Source organism: Epinephelus lanceolatus, chromosome 11 (genome assembly GCF_041903045.1).
Source record: "Epinephelus lanceolatus isolate andai-2023 chromosome 11, ASM4190304v1, whole genome shotgun sequence".
Classification (NCBI taxonomy): Eukaryota; Metazoa; Chordata; class Actinopteri; order Perciformes; family Serranidae; genus Epinephelus; species Epinephelus lanceolatus.
The window spans coordinates 40,283,683-40,302,864 of NC_135744.1; the positions used below are offsets into that span (position 1 = coordinate 40,283,683).

The window sequence follows — 19,182 nt, forward strand, 5'->3', positions numbered from 1 at the left end:
ACAGCAGCAGTGGAGGGAAAAAGACTCAAAAGGCCGATGATTTGATTTGCCTCCAATTTGCCACTTATTTTCTTCCTCCCTGGCTCTTCAACTCGGCTTTCTTAACACACACACACCTCCACTCTTATGAGAGTGGCCATTATTTAGCTTGTAACCAAGCACCGTTTTCTTTTCTCAGTCAGCCTGTAGCCTGAGAGCTTATTGGAAAGCTATCAGTGCTCTTTGTGCATGGAGGGAGAGTCTGTAGAAAGCACAGAGGAGAGAGGAGTTATATTTCATTACTGCAGTACATTTATTTGATTTATGATACACTTTGTGAGAGAAGTATGTGTGTGGAGATAAGAAACCAATCAAGCAATGAATACATTCATAACACTTTAAAAACTATTATCGATTTGTTGTTGTGTTTGTATTTTTGATTAGAGTTCCCTGTGTGTTTATTAAGCTGCTGTAGAATATGCACTCGGATATGATTTAAAAAGTTTTACAGTACATAAATACATCCTTCGAAGTTTAAAGACAGAGAGAGACTTATAACTGTATTTTAAAAGCTGTAAATTTAGTTTCAATAATATGGACATATATATGGCTGGATAAGTTATGCAAGCAATGAAAAATGTTCCAAATAAAAGACATTAGAAGGGCTCAAGGCAACAGTTCAAGATCTTCCACATCTGAGCTGCTGAGGAAAAAAAGAAAAGATTTGACAATGACTCCATGTAAGACTAGACCAATCAAATCATATATGTAAATTCTTAGGGACACCATTGTTTTTTGTGCCTAAACTTAACCAAACTGTAATCATAAATGTGTCAGGTAACAACAATTTTGTTTTAACAATGGTAATAGCACTTCGGTCAGGACCATTTTTGTCAAAAAAAACTTTATTTCCATGCAGTATTATATTCCGCCCTTTCATGCACCCACCAAGAAATTCCTTAAGACAGGGAGAGCACACTTCCCTGCCCTTTCATGCGCCTACATGGAAAGCCTAAGAGAGCAGCAGCAAAGATTCCCCAGGGAACAGAACAGAGCCAGCATCAATGACAAACATGACATTGATAAGTCAGACACAACATTAAAAGGAGGAGCTGGGATGGAGGCGGGTTGCAAAGTGGCTTGCAGAGGAAGCAGCAACAGTAGGCAGGCCAGAGCAATTTAAATAGGTCACCCTGAAGGAGATTCCCCATTTGGTTGCATAGAAAGGAATCGTGCGATCTATCAGCTGACTCCCTTCCATCAATCAGCTGCTCAATCAGTTGATTGGGCTGCTTGAGATCAGCTGATGTAGCTGGGATGTGAGCTGAGCTTGACATTGTGTTGTGCCTGAATTAATGCTATGCTTAATTTTTAGAAAGCACAATTGATGACAAGTGATGTCGACCTGCCAATACGTTTTCCACCTCACTGACTTGGTCAATCCATGTGAAATTTGGCACAGTGGTAGAGGGTCATGGGAGGATGCCAATGAAGCAATATTACATCAATTGGCCAAAGGGGGGCGCTATAGCAACTGATTGAAATTGCAATCTTTGAATGGGCATATCTCATGCCCCGTATGTCGTAGAGACATGAAACTTTGCACAGAGATGCCTCTCCTCATGAGGAACACATTTGCCTCAAGAACCCATAACTTCCGCTTATATAGATTTTCTGCCATTTTGAATTTTTCGAAAAACACTTCAAATGGATCTCTTCCTAGGAAGTTTGAGCGATCTGCATGAAACTGGGTGAACATAATCTAGGGACCAATATCTAAAGTTCCCTCTTGGCAAAAGTTGGAAAACTTACTAAAACTGAGCTTCTATAAGGCAATGAATATTGCAGAGGGCGTGGCTCATCACATAAAGGTGTATAACATCTCAAGGGTTTCAGCCATCACCACGCAACTTTGTAGGCTTATGACCACACATAATCTGAGGGGACCCCTCCATTATTGACCCCATCAAACAAAATGGGGGCGCTAGAGAGCTCATTTCTTATCTAGGCCTAACCGCCATATGGATTTTAACTAAACTTGGTAGATATGTAGAACAGGACACCTCAAGGTGACTGGAGAAATGTAACTCTAATTGGCAACTGGGTGGCGCTATAACAACAGAAAAATGCTTCAAAATGGCTAAAATGCGACTGATCGCTGTGGCTCCCCCTGTGGCCGACTAAGTCATGGTATAGTGTGCTGTACATAATCACGGAAACTGTCAGTGTGTCATTCTGTCTGTCCCACGTTTTTCTACTCACTGATGTGGTCAATCTATGTTTCCCATGTGAACTACCAGTATGCCCCACTTTTAAGTCAATACAACATATAAACACTTTAACTATCTGCCTTTCAACATGCTACCTCAACTACTAATGTACAGTTTTAGCCCACTAACTATCCCACTATTGGCAATGGTACTACTGTACTTTCAATAAAGCAATCGTACTATCAAATTCACAAACACTCTGTCTGAATACATTGCTCTTCTTAATGGGTTCAGTTGACTATTTAATCTGCAATTTCCTATGACCTGTATCCCAAACACACACCATGTGAAACTGTACGTGGACAACTGTGCACTCAATGGGTATGGACTAGTATGACATGTTTTAGTGTTTAATTTAAATGATTTGCTTATTACATCGGTGTACACATCTACCAGATACTGTATAATGATATCTTACATTAGTATGGAAATCACTGATACTGAGGTGAACATGAAAATGTCTTATATAAAGTCAGATAAGCAACCAGTATACCTCATTATCCACAAATACATGGTACTGCAAAAGTGCACATAAGCTTGTCTGGGAATATACACAGAGAAAGGTGTTATGGGTAAACATAACTAGTTTGCAGAGGAGTTGTCATGCACACAATTTTCAGAAATGTGTCTCGAGGTCCATGTGAAAAACAAATTGATTGATTTATCCAGCTTCTTGTGGGGGGGCTGGTTTGAAAAAGGAAAGTACAAAATAATACATTGCTCAGTAGCCCAAACACAAACATTATGAACATGGCAGGACCATGTTCATGTGGACATTATAGCAGTGACATCAGCATAGATCAGTGTCTCTAAACTTTCCACCATTGTTGTTTTTCCTTTCGTGGATTTAACTGCATCTTGGTGACATATGGCATTTGGAGAAAGTGTGCACAATCAGCGCTTCGGCTGGTATCCTTCATGAGCCCCTTAAGCACCCCATGGCTCAAACCATGATAGTCAACACACAAAGGGATATTACCAAACTGCAGGTGTGTGTCAGTGGTGTGAAGGCTTACCTCAGAAGTAGCACATTTACACATGAATGCGTGAGCACACACACTCTTCCCCGTCTGACTTGTGAGCAGCTGACACTGATGTTGGTGTCACTGTGAGAGTTGCTCTCCTGCCAAGACGCTGATGCTTCTCGTCTCTACAACACCTGGAGACACTTGGCAGCCTCTGCAGTATTCTGTTTTATTTGTATTCATTTCATCTAGGTTTGTTGTCTTTTACTTACATCAAGGACATTTTTCAGTTCACATTATTTAAGTTTTTGGTAAACAGATTTGTTGAGTTCTACATTAAAACACTTTCCATAAATCATGTTTTTATTACACAGTAATCTCATTTCCAATTTAGATTTGATTGGCATATTCCTTTTATTAGAATATCAGCATTGTTGCCTTACAATTACAGCAACTGTTGCAAATTTACAGTAATTGAATTATTCTAATGAACAGAAAAGTATTCAGCTATTCTGTAACTTCCAAAGCCTGTATCAGTGATTTTACTATTAGGCTATTATAATTATGATAATACAAAAAGTAGGTTTAGGGAAAACTCTGAGTAAATTAGCCCATAGATGAGGGAAACATTTTTTCCATTCCAGAAAGAGAGGTAACTTAGACTCTAGTTTAGTTACTGGGGTAACTGACTTTGTGAACCTAACCTGCTTGCTGGTAGGTTTTCTTCAATAAACCCTGAGCTTCTTCTGTCAGTCATTTCTTTTAACCTCTTTGCCCTCACACTAAAATATTACACAGGGTCAAGTCACCCTCAGCTCAGAATGAAACCAATGAATGTCCTTATTTTTTTGACTGCAGACATCTGCCCGTTTGTAAGAGCAGTTTATCACAAAGAATGTGCAATCTCAGTTTAAATTGTAAAAATCAGTATGAAGCTTCAGACACATGGGATCAATGAAATATTATCTCTATCACTCATGATGTGATTTGTTGCAGCGACAGAACATGACTCTTATGATATAGGAGAGTATACGTTAATATTTCAGAGTTAGCAGGCTGGTGGTGCAGCTGCAGAATATGAAAGTAAGTTAAGTGTGAATGTGTTTTATCAGTATCTTTTAAATTACATTTGTTGAAGTAGCTGAAATAAACCCACTGAATGCTGTTGAGCCAATATCCCAATAGATGTCTATAAATAAGACTTTATTGCATTTTAACTTCCGTGCCTTTCAAGTGCAAATCACCAACCACATTATTACTGGATCAGATTGTTGGCTTATAATCATAGCCCCTTTTACACTGCCTGTTGAAGGCAGGAATATCACGCCATGATGCTGCTTAGTTGTGCTGTATTTAAGGTACAATCGTGGAAAAGGGGGGACAGAGTGGTCTCGCCTTTAAGCCACCATGGGGGGTAGGAATGGCGCAGGAACAGTGTCTGTATAAACAGGACAGCCAGCAGGATGAGACCATAGGCAGGGCGGGTGTGACGTTTTGACGATGTGTTACGCGTGAGACCCACCATGGGAGAGTTAAAAAGGAGCTGTTAGCAATTAGCGGCTAACTCATGAAGAAGAACAGCAGCCGTCAATAGATGAAGAAGTTCCTGGTACTATTTGGGGGGCAGGAACTTTACAGGAATATCCTCTCGCTCGGCCTTCTCAACTGCCGTGTCTCCACTGAGAGAGCGGAGTAGGAGGAAGGTTCCTGTAAAGTTACCGGGCTCTGGATGTGACGTAATCATTGCGCGACCATTTTGACCGGGGCGTCGCTGGCTATTTTGTCGCTTTCTGTTGACGTCACATCCTGCCTTGAGTAAATCCAGTCAGCACCAAGTAAACCCCAAGCCCAACCAGGAGTTTTTCGGGGCCGTTCTGAGTACCTACTCCGAGGCAGGGACTTGTTTAGCCCCTGTAAAAGTTCCGGAACTCTGTCCTTCGGGGGTGGTTCCTGCGGTGGAGACACGCACCAACGGCCCCAGCCCCGTAAAATTACCCTGAAGTTCCTGCAGTGGAAACGGGCCTATAGTCGGCAAATTGGGGAAAAAATGAGTCCGGTAGCTCCTTACCCTCTGAGCAGAGGGCGAGATTTGCCATCATATAACAAGGACAGTAAATGGCTGTTGTTGACATGTTATGCCATTGTGATGACATGTGGTGATATGAAACTTGATTGTGTTCACTTATTGACACACTTTGTTCTTAAAGATAAGCATGCACAGTCCACATATAGGCCTACATGCATTAACATCTCTGAATCCACTGGATTAAAATGGAGGTTCTCCCTTTTATTGACTTGTTGCAATGGTGAATTGTAGTATCGGAGCTACTGCTACTGCGCACGAGCCATAGACTGTACAAATAATGGCTGTCGCTACTATCACGCCACCCATTGGTTTGTGGACTGCCGTTTTAAAACTCAACTTCGGCATTTCGGCTGTTGCCATCTTGGTTTTTTTGGAGAGCCAGAAGTGAGCATATTTGGATAAGGGAGCTGTGGAGGAGCGAGGGGTGGATCTGACTCTTAAACTGTACCAACACCTCGCAGACAAGCCCATCACTTAAGCCGCCCCCCTCTTAAATATGCATAACGTTGGGCCTTGATAAAATGTAAATGGGTGAAAAAAATTCACCCTCCTTACAATTGACATGAATGTTGAAATTAGCTTCAGAGACCAAAACCATTTTTTGTACTGGGCTTTAAACATGTTTATTTCTGCTTTAAAGTTTTGCATTTTAATATTGGGGTCTATGGGGATTTGCCCTGTTTTGGAAAAAGCATCTAGTGGCCATTCAAGGAACTGCAGTTTTTGGCACCTCCGCATTTGCTGCATTTTTTTAGCCTCAGAAGCACAGACCTAATTCAGGGTGCACATACTCGTGATGATTTAACTGACTCTGATTAGCTTGTCTGGAACTGAAAACTCTTGAGTTTTCCATCCCATGGTTAGTTAACTCAGAATTCAGGGTCATATGTCCTCATTTCTCTTATCACATGTTAGGGATTTATTCAGTACTGTTCTCCAAAACTTTGTCTCAAAACTTTAATGTTATACGACTTTTTCATTTTTCTCTCTGCCATCAGCTTACCAAATTTAACTGACATGATCTGTTTCATTTTGAAGTTTCAGTTTCCTATCACTTTCAGGGTCAGTTATCTGAGCCTGTCGCACCACAGCAGAAAAAATCAAAAAAACAAATCTAGAGAGAGGAAATGGAAAACCTGTCTGTCAGTCTTTGAATCTTGTGCGTGTGGTTTTTCATTATCAAACTCCTTGGTGTAAACAAATGTCAGAGTAGCCCTGTCAGCCGAACTGGATCCTGTTCAAACGGGTGATTTGACAGGACAGCGGTTTGTTCCAGGGTGAACCTAGTGTGTCTGCCATGACTCACAACCACATTTGGAAGGTCTGTGCTGTGGCAGGTGCTCGCAGATGGAAACATAAAAGAAGGTGCGATGCAGGATCAGGTGCGTTATTAATCCCCACTCACAGGCTGCAGCTCTTTATGAGGATTCTGCCAAAGAGCTGATCATACAGCCAGGGTTACTTTTGGCTCATACAGCTGTTTGTCATTGTATTCATGTTTGTATTTGAATAAGTCTGAACCAAACAAACAGCTTGAGCAATCAGGTGCATGCTGCTGTTAAACCGTGAGATCAAGCCTAGATACTTCTGGGGGGTGAGGGATTATAAAAGAACATATTGAACTAAATCCAGAATTCGTTTAATAGGGAAGACACCTTGTCTTTACTTGGAGCCAGCTCGAGATGATCTCCACAGCTATTGCCAGAAAATTGGGTGTGCATATTAATGGTTTAAAGACATGCTGGTTAATTGGTAACTCTAAATTGGCCGCAGGTGTGAATGTGAACGTGAATGGTTGTCTGTCTCTGTGTGTTAGCCTGGCGACCTGCCCAGGATGTACCCTGCCTCTCGCCCAGTGTCTGCTGGGATGCGCTCCAGCCCCCCCCCGTGACCTCCGACGGGAAAAGCGGTTCTGAAAAATGGATGAATGAAAGAATATTCATGGTCTGCAGAGGATAGTTTGCCATGGTTACCTCTCCTCTATCACCAGCACCACTTTCATTATGGACAGGACTAATGCAGCAATTTCTCATTTACAAAAAACATTTTCTTAATGTGGCGCTATCTGCAGTGGAAAACATTTGCATTCGGTGGCTAAAGAGCCACTGGAAAAACAGAGACAGGTCACTAAACCACAACCAGTTTGGTGTTTGCACAGTGGTGCAGCTTAGCAGGTGTGTCATGTTATGACATGACAGCTGCTGACAAAGTGAGCTCATACGCGAGGTCACTTATATGATATGCACATTTTCTTCTGGCGACTGGACTGGCTCCGGCTACAAACACAGTTCTCCCAAACTGTGTGTCCCGAGCTTTTGTTACAACAAAGCTGCCTGGAAATGTCCCAACTTTTCCTTTTGTTGGTCTCAAACAGAGGTCTGCTGCTGTCTGCTGCCTCGCGAAGGCATCACGCCGTGCACCATCCCTACCTCCTCCTGTTGAGAAACTTTGCTCACATGCATGTAATCTGACGTACGTCATACATATGAAACAATGTATCATAGATGTGGTTTGTAGAAATGTACAATGCCAACAGCATATCCTGGCAGCTGGGCTGGTTGTGCTCATTGATTGCTGTTTACCTGGTTGAAAAAGCAGCCGAGCCAATCAGAGCTTTGTAGGTGAGATTACAAATGAGATTCTCATCAGAGACAGAAAAACATGAACTAGAAATTTGCCACAAAACTTTGTGTTTTTATCACTAAAACAGATACAGCTCTGACAGTCACCGTTGTTCTTGACTAAAACTTTTGCACTGCATGGTGTGATGAACATTGCAGCCTGTAGGGGACTCTAATGAGCTTCATGTTATTTTTCCTCCAATTTAAAGTTAGCAAAGCTTTGTTTACTCATGCAGCACTGATTTCCCCCTTTTCTGTCAGCCTAGATATCACAAAGATATGCCTCTTCATCTCCCTGCATCTCCCGTCAAACAAAAATGAAAATCCGACCGTACACAATGAGATTTCCCTGCTTTTGCTGACTGGTGCTTTGGAGTCTCCTCTGTAGCTTTCAGCACTTTCTCACCGGGCCCCTGTCTTGTGCCATTTGTTTCAGTTAGCGGGTAATGTGTGTGGTTGTCAAAACCGATTGGCTTTGGTGGTCTGAGCCGCGCACTCCAAAGCACGGTGGACAGTAAATTGTATTTTTCCACAGAGTTATTAGGCCATTATTATGGCGCTTGAAGTGAACAATGCTCCTCGTCTTCACAGGCAGACAATTAGAATCATCATTAATCGGCACTATCAGCACATCAATGGGGCAGAGGGAGTATAATGGAGTTATAGACCACTTATAGGGCAATCAATCAATGGGATTGCTATCTAAACTGTCTTTCATGGTGCCCAAACTGAATGGCTGGTCAGTATTGGAGTGGAGTATGTGAGAGGAATGTTTATGGCATGTTATTTGTACTAATGTTCAGATGAGCCCCATCTCTTATCTTAAGGTCATTTCCTAATCTACACAGTCTCTGCAGCTGCAACACAAATCTCCAAGCAATCACGGGTGGCTTCACCACGGAGGCCCGATGGGTTGCAATAATGGCTGAATACATAACAGCCAGACTAGACAAAGAGCGACTGTAAATTGTCGCAGTTAATGTTACTCACAAGCACCAAACAGCAGGCAGACGGAGTTAGCAACTAGCTGGTGAACAGAGTGGAACATTTAGCAGCTAAATAGACAGATATGTCTCTCAAGAGTCCAAGTAGGAGCTGAAGAAGGAATGAATGCTGGACGTGCAGCTCTAAAAGAATGATAATGTTGCACTACTGGATGTCAAGGAGGCAACTCTGCTGACATGCTCACCTCACAGCTTTCTAAGTAGACAGTATGTGTATGTCGGGTTTACAAGAAGCAAAATAAATGCAAGTAATGCAGCTTGGACTTAATGCAAATTCCCTGTAGCACTCTAAAATAAAACTATATCCCCTGTGTTGATTCCCACACTGCCCAATTGCCCAATAAGAGCTTTATAAATAAATAATGTAGTCTGTGCAAACCAGGCTGCAGACATGACGGAGTCTTTGTATCAGTAACCGAGAGGTCAAGATGTTGCCCTCAGCCATAATCATTTCTTCCTTTTTCTCTCTGTGTCTCCTCTCAGATGACCCAAGAACAGTGCACTCATAGGAACAATGTCCAGAGTTCAGAGAAACCACAAGTGTACAAAGTGGGAATATACGGCTGGAGGAAACGCTGCCTTTACTTCTTCGTCCTGCTGCTGATGATCCTGATCCTGATCAACTTGGCGCTAACTATCTGGATCCTCAAGGTCATGAACTTCACCATAGTAAGTCACCTTTTCTCTTTTTATTAGGATCTCAACACGTGTGCGCCCGCGCTGATGAATCTGAGTTGTCATTGAAAGCAAGACAAAAACGATTGTAGCTGCATGAACAGTCCCATTTTCAAGGGGATGGATTAGTTCAACCAGCATGAAATACAGCAGCGTGATTGCTTCTATGATGAATATTTGAGTTGCCCTGCTCATGGTGCCGGGTAATTCATTAAATGTTTAACAGTGATCCTTTGACAACAAGGTCACAGCTCTATCTTTGATGCTCCTGCAGCCATTTTACATTTACACTTTATACTAGAATACATTTGGGTCACACTGGAGACATGTTCACCACTTATGGTAAGGTCTAATCTGCTTGCTGTCTGCTGCTGTTGGGATTCAGGTGTGAAAGTTTGTCTCTTACACACATTGCACTTAACACTTTGTTGGTGATGCGGTCAAGTGCTTGCATGGTTGGCTTCTGTAGTTATAGTGGAGACACATTAAATGTGCCTGAGTAACTCTGCAGGGCTTTGAGTTATGATGCCATCAGTGTGTCTTGAATGTGTTTACCATCAGGATGCAAATCATTAGAAAAAAGTAATTGATACTGACCAATGATCTACAGAGTTCATGCTCATTAAATTGATAGTGCACCCAAAAATGAAAATTCAGCTATTATCTACTCACCCATAGGTGAGGCTCAGGTGAAGTTTTAGAGTCCTCACATCACTTGCAGAGATCCAAGGGGAGAGGAGGTAGCAACACAACTCCACCTAATGGAGGCTGACAGCGCCCCAGATTCAAACATCTAAAAACACATAAGTGAAACCACAAAATATCTCCATACTGCTCGTCCGTAGTGATCCAAGTGTCCTGAAGCCCCGACATAAAAAGTTGTTTGGAAAAACGTCATTTAAACTCAGTTTTTAGCCTCATTGTAGCCTGTAGCTCTGACTGCCTCTCTGTACAGAGCGTGAGACCAGCAAAAGCACGTGAACACACATGAACGCGGTGCCCATGTCTCACGGTCTCGCACAAGTGCACACACGCGAGGGCAGTGCACAGAGAGGCAGTCAGAGCTACAGGCTGCAATGAGGCTAAAAACAGAGTTCAAATGACATTTTTCCAAACAGCTTTTTATGTCGGGGCTTCAGGACACTTGGATCACTACGGACGAGCAGTATGGAGATATTTTGTGGTTTCAATTATGTGTTTTTGGATGTTTGAATCTGGGGCACTGTCAGCCTCCATTAGGTGGAGTTGTGTTGCTACCTCCTCTCCCCTTGGATCTCCGCAAGTGATGTGAGGACTCTAAAACTTCACCTGAGCCTCCCTCAGCATATGGGTGAGTAGATAATGGCTGCATTTTCATTTTTGGGTGCACTATCCCTTTAAAGCCACTTTACTGCAGGTATTTATGTTTGTAGTTTCCTGTGGACTTCACCTATCTGCAGCTGATGCCTCAGATATTTTAAGCAAAGTAATTATGTGTGTAATTAATGCTTGAAGTGTGGATGTGCAGTTTTGGTATCAACATTGCAAATTATAGGTAAAGTGATTCCATAGAGACGCACGCTGCAGTGACATGTGGACCTAAATGCAGTAAAGTATAGTAAAAGAACTCAAAGTATCACTTTATTGATCAGCCTTACAATCTTCATTGTTTCCAGCTTTATTCCCTTTTCCCTTCCCTCCTCCTTCACTGTTTGTCTCTGTCTTGTAAAAACAACAAAACAAACACCTTTTGTTCTCTCCATCTGGGGTGCATTTAGTCTAAGTGAACCAGAACAGAGGGATAAAACCTCGACTCTGAAGCTGTCACCCTGCTCCTCTCCGCTGAGCTACACCATGCTACTGCTACTGTACATCAAAGCAGAACAAAAAAAACAAATGCTCGGAGCTGGGAAGCTCACATATGAATCATTTTAAGTGAAGATCACAGAAAAGATTATGCAGTCATTCAGATATTTTGTTTCCATTTTTTGTTCTTTGTTATCCCTGCTGGGTTGTTTTTGCACTGCAGTTACATCAGCAATGTCCTGCCTCGTGTTAATGACCATCTAGTTTCTGTTTCTTTGCGTGACCAAGCCTTCCTCAGATTTTTATCCCAACAAACTGAAGTTAATAACAGCTTAATTTCCTGTTTGACACTGAATAAATGCGCGCACTGGGGAAAGATGCATGAAAAATGAAATATGCTTACACATGTCATCAGTAAACATCTAAACAGGGAAATAAAATGCTGCATTTAATGTGGAAAATGCTTCTAAAAAGTTCTAAATGAAGCTGGTAAATGTAGCTTTTATAGTCATATGTACAAACTGCGACTCATGAATGAAACTCGAAGACAGCCCTCACAAATATGGTCACTGTAAGTTCTTTCTCTTTTTTGTCCGTATGCATCTTTTATCCATCACGCCCAGGGTGTTTGAGGTTTAACGAACTGGGGATGCAGTCAGTTTAATCAGTCAATTAATGAGCAATAAAAGAGCAAAATAGGCATTTACCTCAATAAAAGCAGCATGGATTATTAGGTTAAAGTACATGAACAATAATAAAGATGTTGTACTCATGATCAAATTATTCCACTCTCTATCCACATCTGCAGTACAACTATATTTCCAAAACCCTGTGACGATGATCTCTAACTAAGTCTGACTGTTTTCTTTTCTCTGCCTTGTTTTAGTTTCACTATGTCTTACTGTCCCTGTCTCTGTAACCCAGTCTGCTTCCCTCTGACTCTCTCTCTCTGCTTAGTAATCCACTGTGCCTGTGATGAGTCAGAAACAGATGCAACAGAATACGACACACACACATTTATATAGCACATACAAACGCGCGCATGGCCGTTGCTGTGAATAATACATGAGGTCTGCTTCACAGTGGGGCTTTAATATGAGATCTACATAAATCAGAAAGCAGTTTCTCAGATGATGAGCTGTATGTTCTGACAGCGCTGCGCTCGGGGTGTTATAATGTTTTTAATTCATCTGCCTGCAGATTATGGAATAAGAAAAAAACATATGAAATGAGGTACATTTGAAAGGGACTAAGGCAAACCAGGCTTCCTTCATCGTGTAGCCCCGCCCTGCCCCAGGTGTGTAAGAGTGATTGTCAGGACGGTGGTTTGCTTTTTGTTTCAGTCTTCTTTGCATCAGTCACATGGGTTTCCATTTAATGTCAAATGAGAGCAGGGTTGCTGCTGTTTCTCAGGTTTGAACATATTGTCCTGCTCATTCTTGGACATCAAATACAGACTGGCACTTTTAATGAGAGAGAACCTGCTGAACTAGAAAAGTGCACCGAGTAGAGTGCAGGTCTGCACCCGAGCTATCTGCAGCCACTCTTGACAGTTCTTGCAATTCCAACAGAGGCACTGCAGTGTGTTTCAGAAGCATCCCGAAAGCTAAGAAAAATGCACACTTTGTCTATTTTTCATTACATTTCATTTATTTTATTTATTGGACGACGCATATTAATCAGCATTTCTGTCGATGTGCCAGTGTTAGCCTTCTGGCTAATTTTCAACTGCAGTCCTTTGGCAAGATGTGTAGAAACCATAAAAGAAAAATTCCTTCGCTGTGGCTTTTGATGTAGCTAGGGTGCGTTGCTCAGAGCAGATCAAGTTTTCCTGCTAACGGGCACTAAATGTGAAATATAGATACAATATAATCATGAGGACGAATGTATTTTTAATAACTAAAACACAGCCACAAATCTTTGATCCACATCGTTCGTAACTGGACTTTTAATAGTATTGACTTTGTTTGCAGGCTTCAGTACAACAAAGTAGGAAATAACAAAAATAAACACAACTAAAATACACACACAAAAAAACATTTTCCTACTTATTTATGAAAGAAGCACAAATATCAAAGAAAAATTACCAAATCAACAAACGTTACAAAATCTGGTAGGCAAATTGCTCTGCTTCTAAAATGCTTCCGGTGTATTACTGATACTGGTTCCCTGGAGAGGGTGGAAAAAATACTTTTCTTCCCTGTCCCAAAAACTCACCTCATTGTGCACAGATGAACGATGTTTGACTTCCCCCAGAAATCCCTGCCTGTCTGGCGGCAGATGTCCACTTGCAGCGGCACGGGGTGAAGCCAAACACTGTTCATCTGCACACACTGTGATGGCACACAGCTGGTTCAATATCAGCAAAGTTTCCCTTTATATATTCATTGTCTTGTGTGGCGATCAGCAGTGATGTGGTGGTTCACTTTCACACTGTGATCTGTAGCCTATAGTTCGGCTTTAGCTTCTAACTATCTTTGTCTTTTTAACCTGTTGTTGCTGCTGAGTCAGTTTGACATCCTGGATATATCCTTCAAACACAGACTGTAGACCCCTCTGTCTGCTTCTCTCTGGAATCACTCTTTCATTTCTCCACAAATATAATATTTCTCCAAGGAGTGGAGTTAGTTACAGTGTGGGCACCATGCTTACTCTGACAGCTTGTATAGAGTGCTCCAAGGATGACGTTTTTCTGTAGGCTGATGTAGAATTTAGCGTCACCCTGTTATCTTGTCAAAAAGCCAATGGGATCTTTTGAGACCAAACTTTTTTATTGATGTCAGTTTTCGAGCCATGACGATGGCCAGAATGTGGTCTGCAGCAGATGGTTAGGCCTTGCTGTTTTTAGCCAAGGCTGTTTCCAGAAAACTCGCAGCCCTTACCAGCTGGTTAAGAGGAGTGAGGAGTTAGCTGTCAATAGCATTATAAAACAGCCAACACAACAGGGTTTTCAATAATTATGAATCACTGAAACCACAAGAGGTTATATGTCTTGTTTAGTAGTTATGATTGTCTCTGAAGTGATTAAAGTAGCAGGACAAATATTTGGGGACCTCATTATGAACCATTTTTTGAGTAAATCCCAATCATTGTATGACTCATTTATCAGCTTGAAACCAATTAAGTTTGAGAAAATGTGAGTTGAAAACAACCCTAATTAACTTGTCTGGGCAGTCTGGTGATATTTTTTTAATGTGTTATGGTGTGCTATTAAACCAGAATGTGGCAGCATAGTCAAAATGACATTGAACTATAGCTCTGGCTAAGGTCTTTAGTGTCGATCTATCCAAAAACCTTTATTTTCTTGCCAAGAATTTAGTCTTTTGGCAGATGTTTGTGAGGGCTTTCACAGCCACAGTCTCCCCCAATAGATGTTTATATAATGTACATCCTAAATAGTTCACGTTGTCCTTTGCCAAAGTAACAGTCTCTCTTACCTTTACCTTCATCTCCAGGGTCTTTCCTAGTTTTAATCTGGATCCAAAAACATGGCTTCTGTTTTCCCTAGATGAAGAGACAGCTTGTTATTAGATAGTCAAGTCCCAACATTTTGAAGCTCTTTAGCCAAACACTTTTCAACAACTGCTGAATCCTTATGAGATATGAGAATAGATGAATCATCTGCATAGAAAAACCGTTCAGATGAACACGCTTGCAGGTGCATGATGAGATGCAAATATTTTATTATTCTTCCCTTTGTGTAGTGAAGTGTACTTTCAATAACTGCGGGTTTAAATCACTCACAACGACTCTGTTTGAGCTCCCGCCTCGTCTCACTTCTGGTATGAATTCCCGCTAAAGGGATAAATTCTAGGATTTTGGGCTCTAAAGTGTGAGCACCCTCTCAGAAGTTCAAAGTGTCAAAACAGTTTTCTATTGGCAAATTACAAAGAAGAACCTTTGCAAAGTTTTACCTTGCTGCAGCCAAAGCAGAACACCACACGCACAGCAGTAAAGTCTGTGGTTATGGGATGTTTTGTTATCTACCGAATTAATTTGAAGGCTTCAGGACACACATCAGCCAACTGAAACAGTATCCCTAATGAGCCAATAGAAATCCATAAATGTACATGAGATCAGCAGATGCTTGTAGATTTATCCCTGCATTCAAAGCAGCTAAACTGAAGGAGTCTGAGTGAGTAGGAGGGGGAGGAGGAACGCTGGAGGTGGGGGAGCTTAGAGGTATGAAGAGATTAAATATTTACTGTACACCAACTGCAATTACAGAGACGAGTGTGAATAATGAATATGGACAGTGGACAGTGGACATCGGGGTGAATGATGTTGGTGTGTGTGGGAGGATGTGAGTCGATGTGCAAGAACTGTAGAGTGTGTTTAAAATGTGTTTCTGCCATAAAAAGCCACTGAACTACGTTTCACCTGTGTAGATCTCGAAAAGCATTCTCTGTACATATGTGGAAAAGTGTACAAATCTGCACTGTGGGTGCACACTCTTGGATTTCAAGAATTGTTTAAATATTAATGTGGATTTCTCATTGGCACTCATCCATTTGGTTTAAATGTCTTTCAGAAAATGAAATCCCCTCTGACCTCTGACACCAGTGCAGCCAAGCAAAAAAGAGAGCTATCGACAGAATGTCACCGCCATACTTTTATCTGTTTTTCAAAGATGGTTTCCCAGTCTCTGACTTTACAGTAGCTCCCTGCAGCTTTTTGTTATCTAGTTACTTTGAGTTGAAGTTCAGCCTGAGATCACTTTTACGTAGTTCGTCCTTACTATCCATAAATGGATTTTTTTCCTGCATAGTGAGACTGACCTCTGCTCTTCTTTGGGATGTTCCTCCACCGTGAAATTGAGCAGCCTGTAGAGCCATGAGTCAGGCAAATGGAGCTGGAGTGGTTCAAGAACACTAAGAATTACTAGAGTATTAGGCGCAATTTGGAGATGTAGTCCGCAATTTTAACAAAAAAAAAAAAAAAATGCTGCCCAAACCCAACCTTAACCCAGGGGGTATTTCTCTTTCATTTACTGTAGCAAATATGTAGCATACAGCATATTCGCATAACTGAGTCTCCTGTGAAGAGTTCCAACTTCCTGCCTGGTTTTAAATATCCACAAACACAAGCAGAACCCATTTTGTGGAAATACAAGCAGCAGTGTGTCAAATGTTCCGATGCTCTTTACGCAGCTGCAGGTTATTAGACCACAAACAGACTTGTTCACACACATTACTGCGTTGCATTTTCTCCATCCGGGGCCGTGCTCACCACTCTTATTTTGAGCTATTATGGAAATGTGTGTCAAGTCCAACTTGAGAGCTCCCTGCTCTACAAATGGCTCTTTTAAAAAACCTGCATTAGCATGGGTCAACAGCTTGTTATCGGTTGATATCACTGTGAGTACTGTGCATCACACACAGGAGAACACCAACAAGCACCCGTACAAATACACTGATATGTCGAGGCAGGAGCTTGTGAACAGAAAGTGTTTCTGTGTAAAAGTTTAGATATTAAGTGGGATTAGTGCTGTGACACACACATGCTCATAAATGCAACGCAAACATGCTCTTACAAATGCATTTCACTCTTTGTTGATTTAGACGAGTGCACACTTTTCTCCTGAAAACACATATGTTCACAGGTATGTGCATCCCTGACCCTAGACACAGATGGACACACACAAGCACACTTGTGACTGCATTAGTCAGATCATGTAAGGACTGATTTGAAAAAATCTGCAAAAGCACAAAACTATTTCTGAGCACTATCCAGTCTACAAGGTGACGCAACAGATGGTTAAGCATGCAAGGAGAAATGTATGACTACATTCCAGCGAGAAATAAGAATTCTGTCACATGTAATTACCAGAGCTGCCAACTCTCACTTTTGGCTGTTCGGATCTCTTGAACTCAAACTCAGACTGAGAGTAGAATAATTTGTGTAAGTACCATTGACAGTATTAAATAATGGAAGTAACCACCGTGACGTCACCCATTGGTTTGTGAAGTCCTGTTTCAAAGCCTTAAGTTCAGCATTTTGGCCATCCCCATCTTGGATCTTTGGAGCCAAAAGTGACCATATTTGGACAAGAGGTTGAAGATAAGCCAGCCACTACCTGTTAGTATGGTTAACATGGTGCATTTACAGCTGTGGTTAACTGTGCTAATGCTAATGCTAACTTTCTGTAGCAAAAAAACAGGCTTAAAACCATTACAACAAAATGTACTTGCCAGAAAAACAGAATAGAATTTGCACGTGTTCACATAGCAAATCTAATTATGTTGTTACGAATTTGTCCTTTCATCCTCAAATGTTAACTTGCAGACTGGAAAGTGAAAGAAACTGTTTTGTGCTCACTTGAATCCTTTATGGTTTTATAAACAGTTTACATGTCAGAGAAGTAGCAGAGAAACTGTAGAGAGCCAGTTTAAATCGCTTTGCTCATTGGATTCATGCTAAAATGCAATGCTAGTGCAATTAAAACCCTTATTTTGGAATTTCTTTGCTTCAGTAAAAACACCTGTCTTTCTGTGAAATGATTAAGCTTAAAACATTTATACTGTAGGAACCTGTTATTTAGCTTTCCTTGAAGTTTGTCGCCAACACACCCTTTTCTCACATAGAGCAGCTCCAGCTTATGGGAGACTGAGTGTAATGTTAAGCATGTATATAGTTAATTAAGTGAAGCCCTTAAGGCTAAAGCATTAGCGGTAAGATGGCGAGCAGCCGGTAGTTGGCCTTCACAGTCAGGGTCAGAATCTAAGAGAGCTCAGGGCAGCAAAGTCATTAAAAGTTAATAGAATTCCCATAAATTTAAAATAAAGGGTTAAAATGCTCCCAATTAGCATTGTGCTTAATTAGGAGCAGCCACTCTAATTTCACCCCGCACACGTTTTTTATTAAGCTGTCAAACACAACTGTGTCAATGCAGCTGATGTCCCCTGAGGGCCGTTGGTCTTTGATGGCCTGTTTCCAGAGTGGTCCTAATGACTTTTCTATTTATTTAGTTATTTTTTCGAAAATGCAGCCTCCTAGCAAACCAGTGCATGTATCAGCCATACAAATACAAAAAAATCATGTGATGATGGAAGACTGCTCCAGCTCTGACCTCTTGAGAAAGATCTGCAGAATGTTTCCAGTAGTCGGGAGCAACTACATGTCCTGTGGGATGCAGTGATATGTTTGTCTGATATGAAAACTGCAGCTTCAGTCATGAAGTCAATCCAACTTTGATCCGTATATTTATGACTGTTATGTAAGAGTGTTGGTACAGGTATGTCTGTTTGTTGTGCAGTGTGTGTGTGTTGCTCCTTGCCTCTGTCTCCAGAGATCTACAGCTCATGCGGCTGCATTCCCAGCTTCCCCTCATGTTAAATAGGCTAGCTGTAGCAGCAGAGTCAGCCAGGGGCTCTCAGATTGAGACAGATTAAAGTGGCTGCACCTCATGTACATGGCGGTGCAGAGTCTGTGTGGTAATGAGTAAAAAGAAGGGGCGGGTGTGATGTATTGGCTGCCCTCCCTTCCGGGTCCTTCCACTCCAGTGAACCAGGCCTGCTCACCAGCCAAAAAAGTGGCCTAGAGGGAGGAGGGAGCCGATATAATGGTGAGACTTGAGAGCTATTAACATCTGAGAGTCAGCTCTCCTGTTGAATTTGTCTCCCCTCTGTCCAGAACTGGATTAGAGAATACAGGGTTTGGGACTTGTTCTCACTGTGTGTCGGCTCTTTTTTCGGAGGTGGAATTCTAATTAGCTTCCTTTTGTCAACAAAACAAAGTAAGAATACAGGATCCCAAAGTTTGGGATTTAATATTTAGTCATTGATTTAGTAGGGTTTT

The 19,182-nt window shown here is 41.6% G+C and overlaps 1 protein-coding gene across 3 annotated transcripts in view; it reads left to right on the forward strand.

Moving 5' to 3' along the window:
• sgcd (sarcoglycan, delta (dystrophin-associated glycoprotein)) overlaps positions 1-19,182 on the forward strand; it is a 472,390-nt gene that overhangs the window by 269,413 nt on the left and 183,795 nt on the right. For all 3 annotated transcript variants that reach the window (XM_033634701.2, XM_078172632.1, XM_033634692.2), the window contains one exon: positions 9,409-9,594. In XM_033634701.2, coding sequence (XP_033490592.1) covers positions 9,409-9,594 — 186 coding nt within the window. The remainder of the gene's footprint in view (positions 1-9,408; positions 9,595-19,182) is intronic.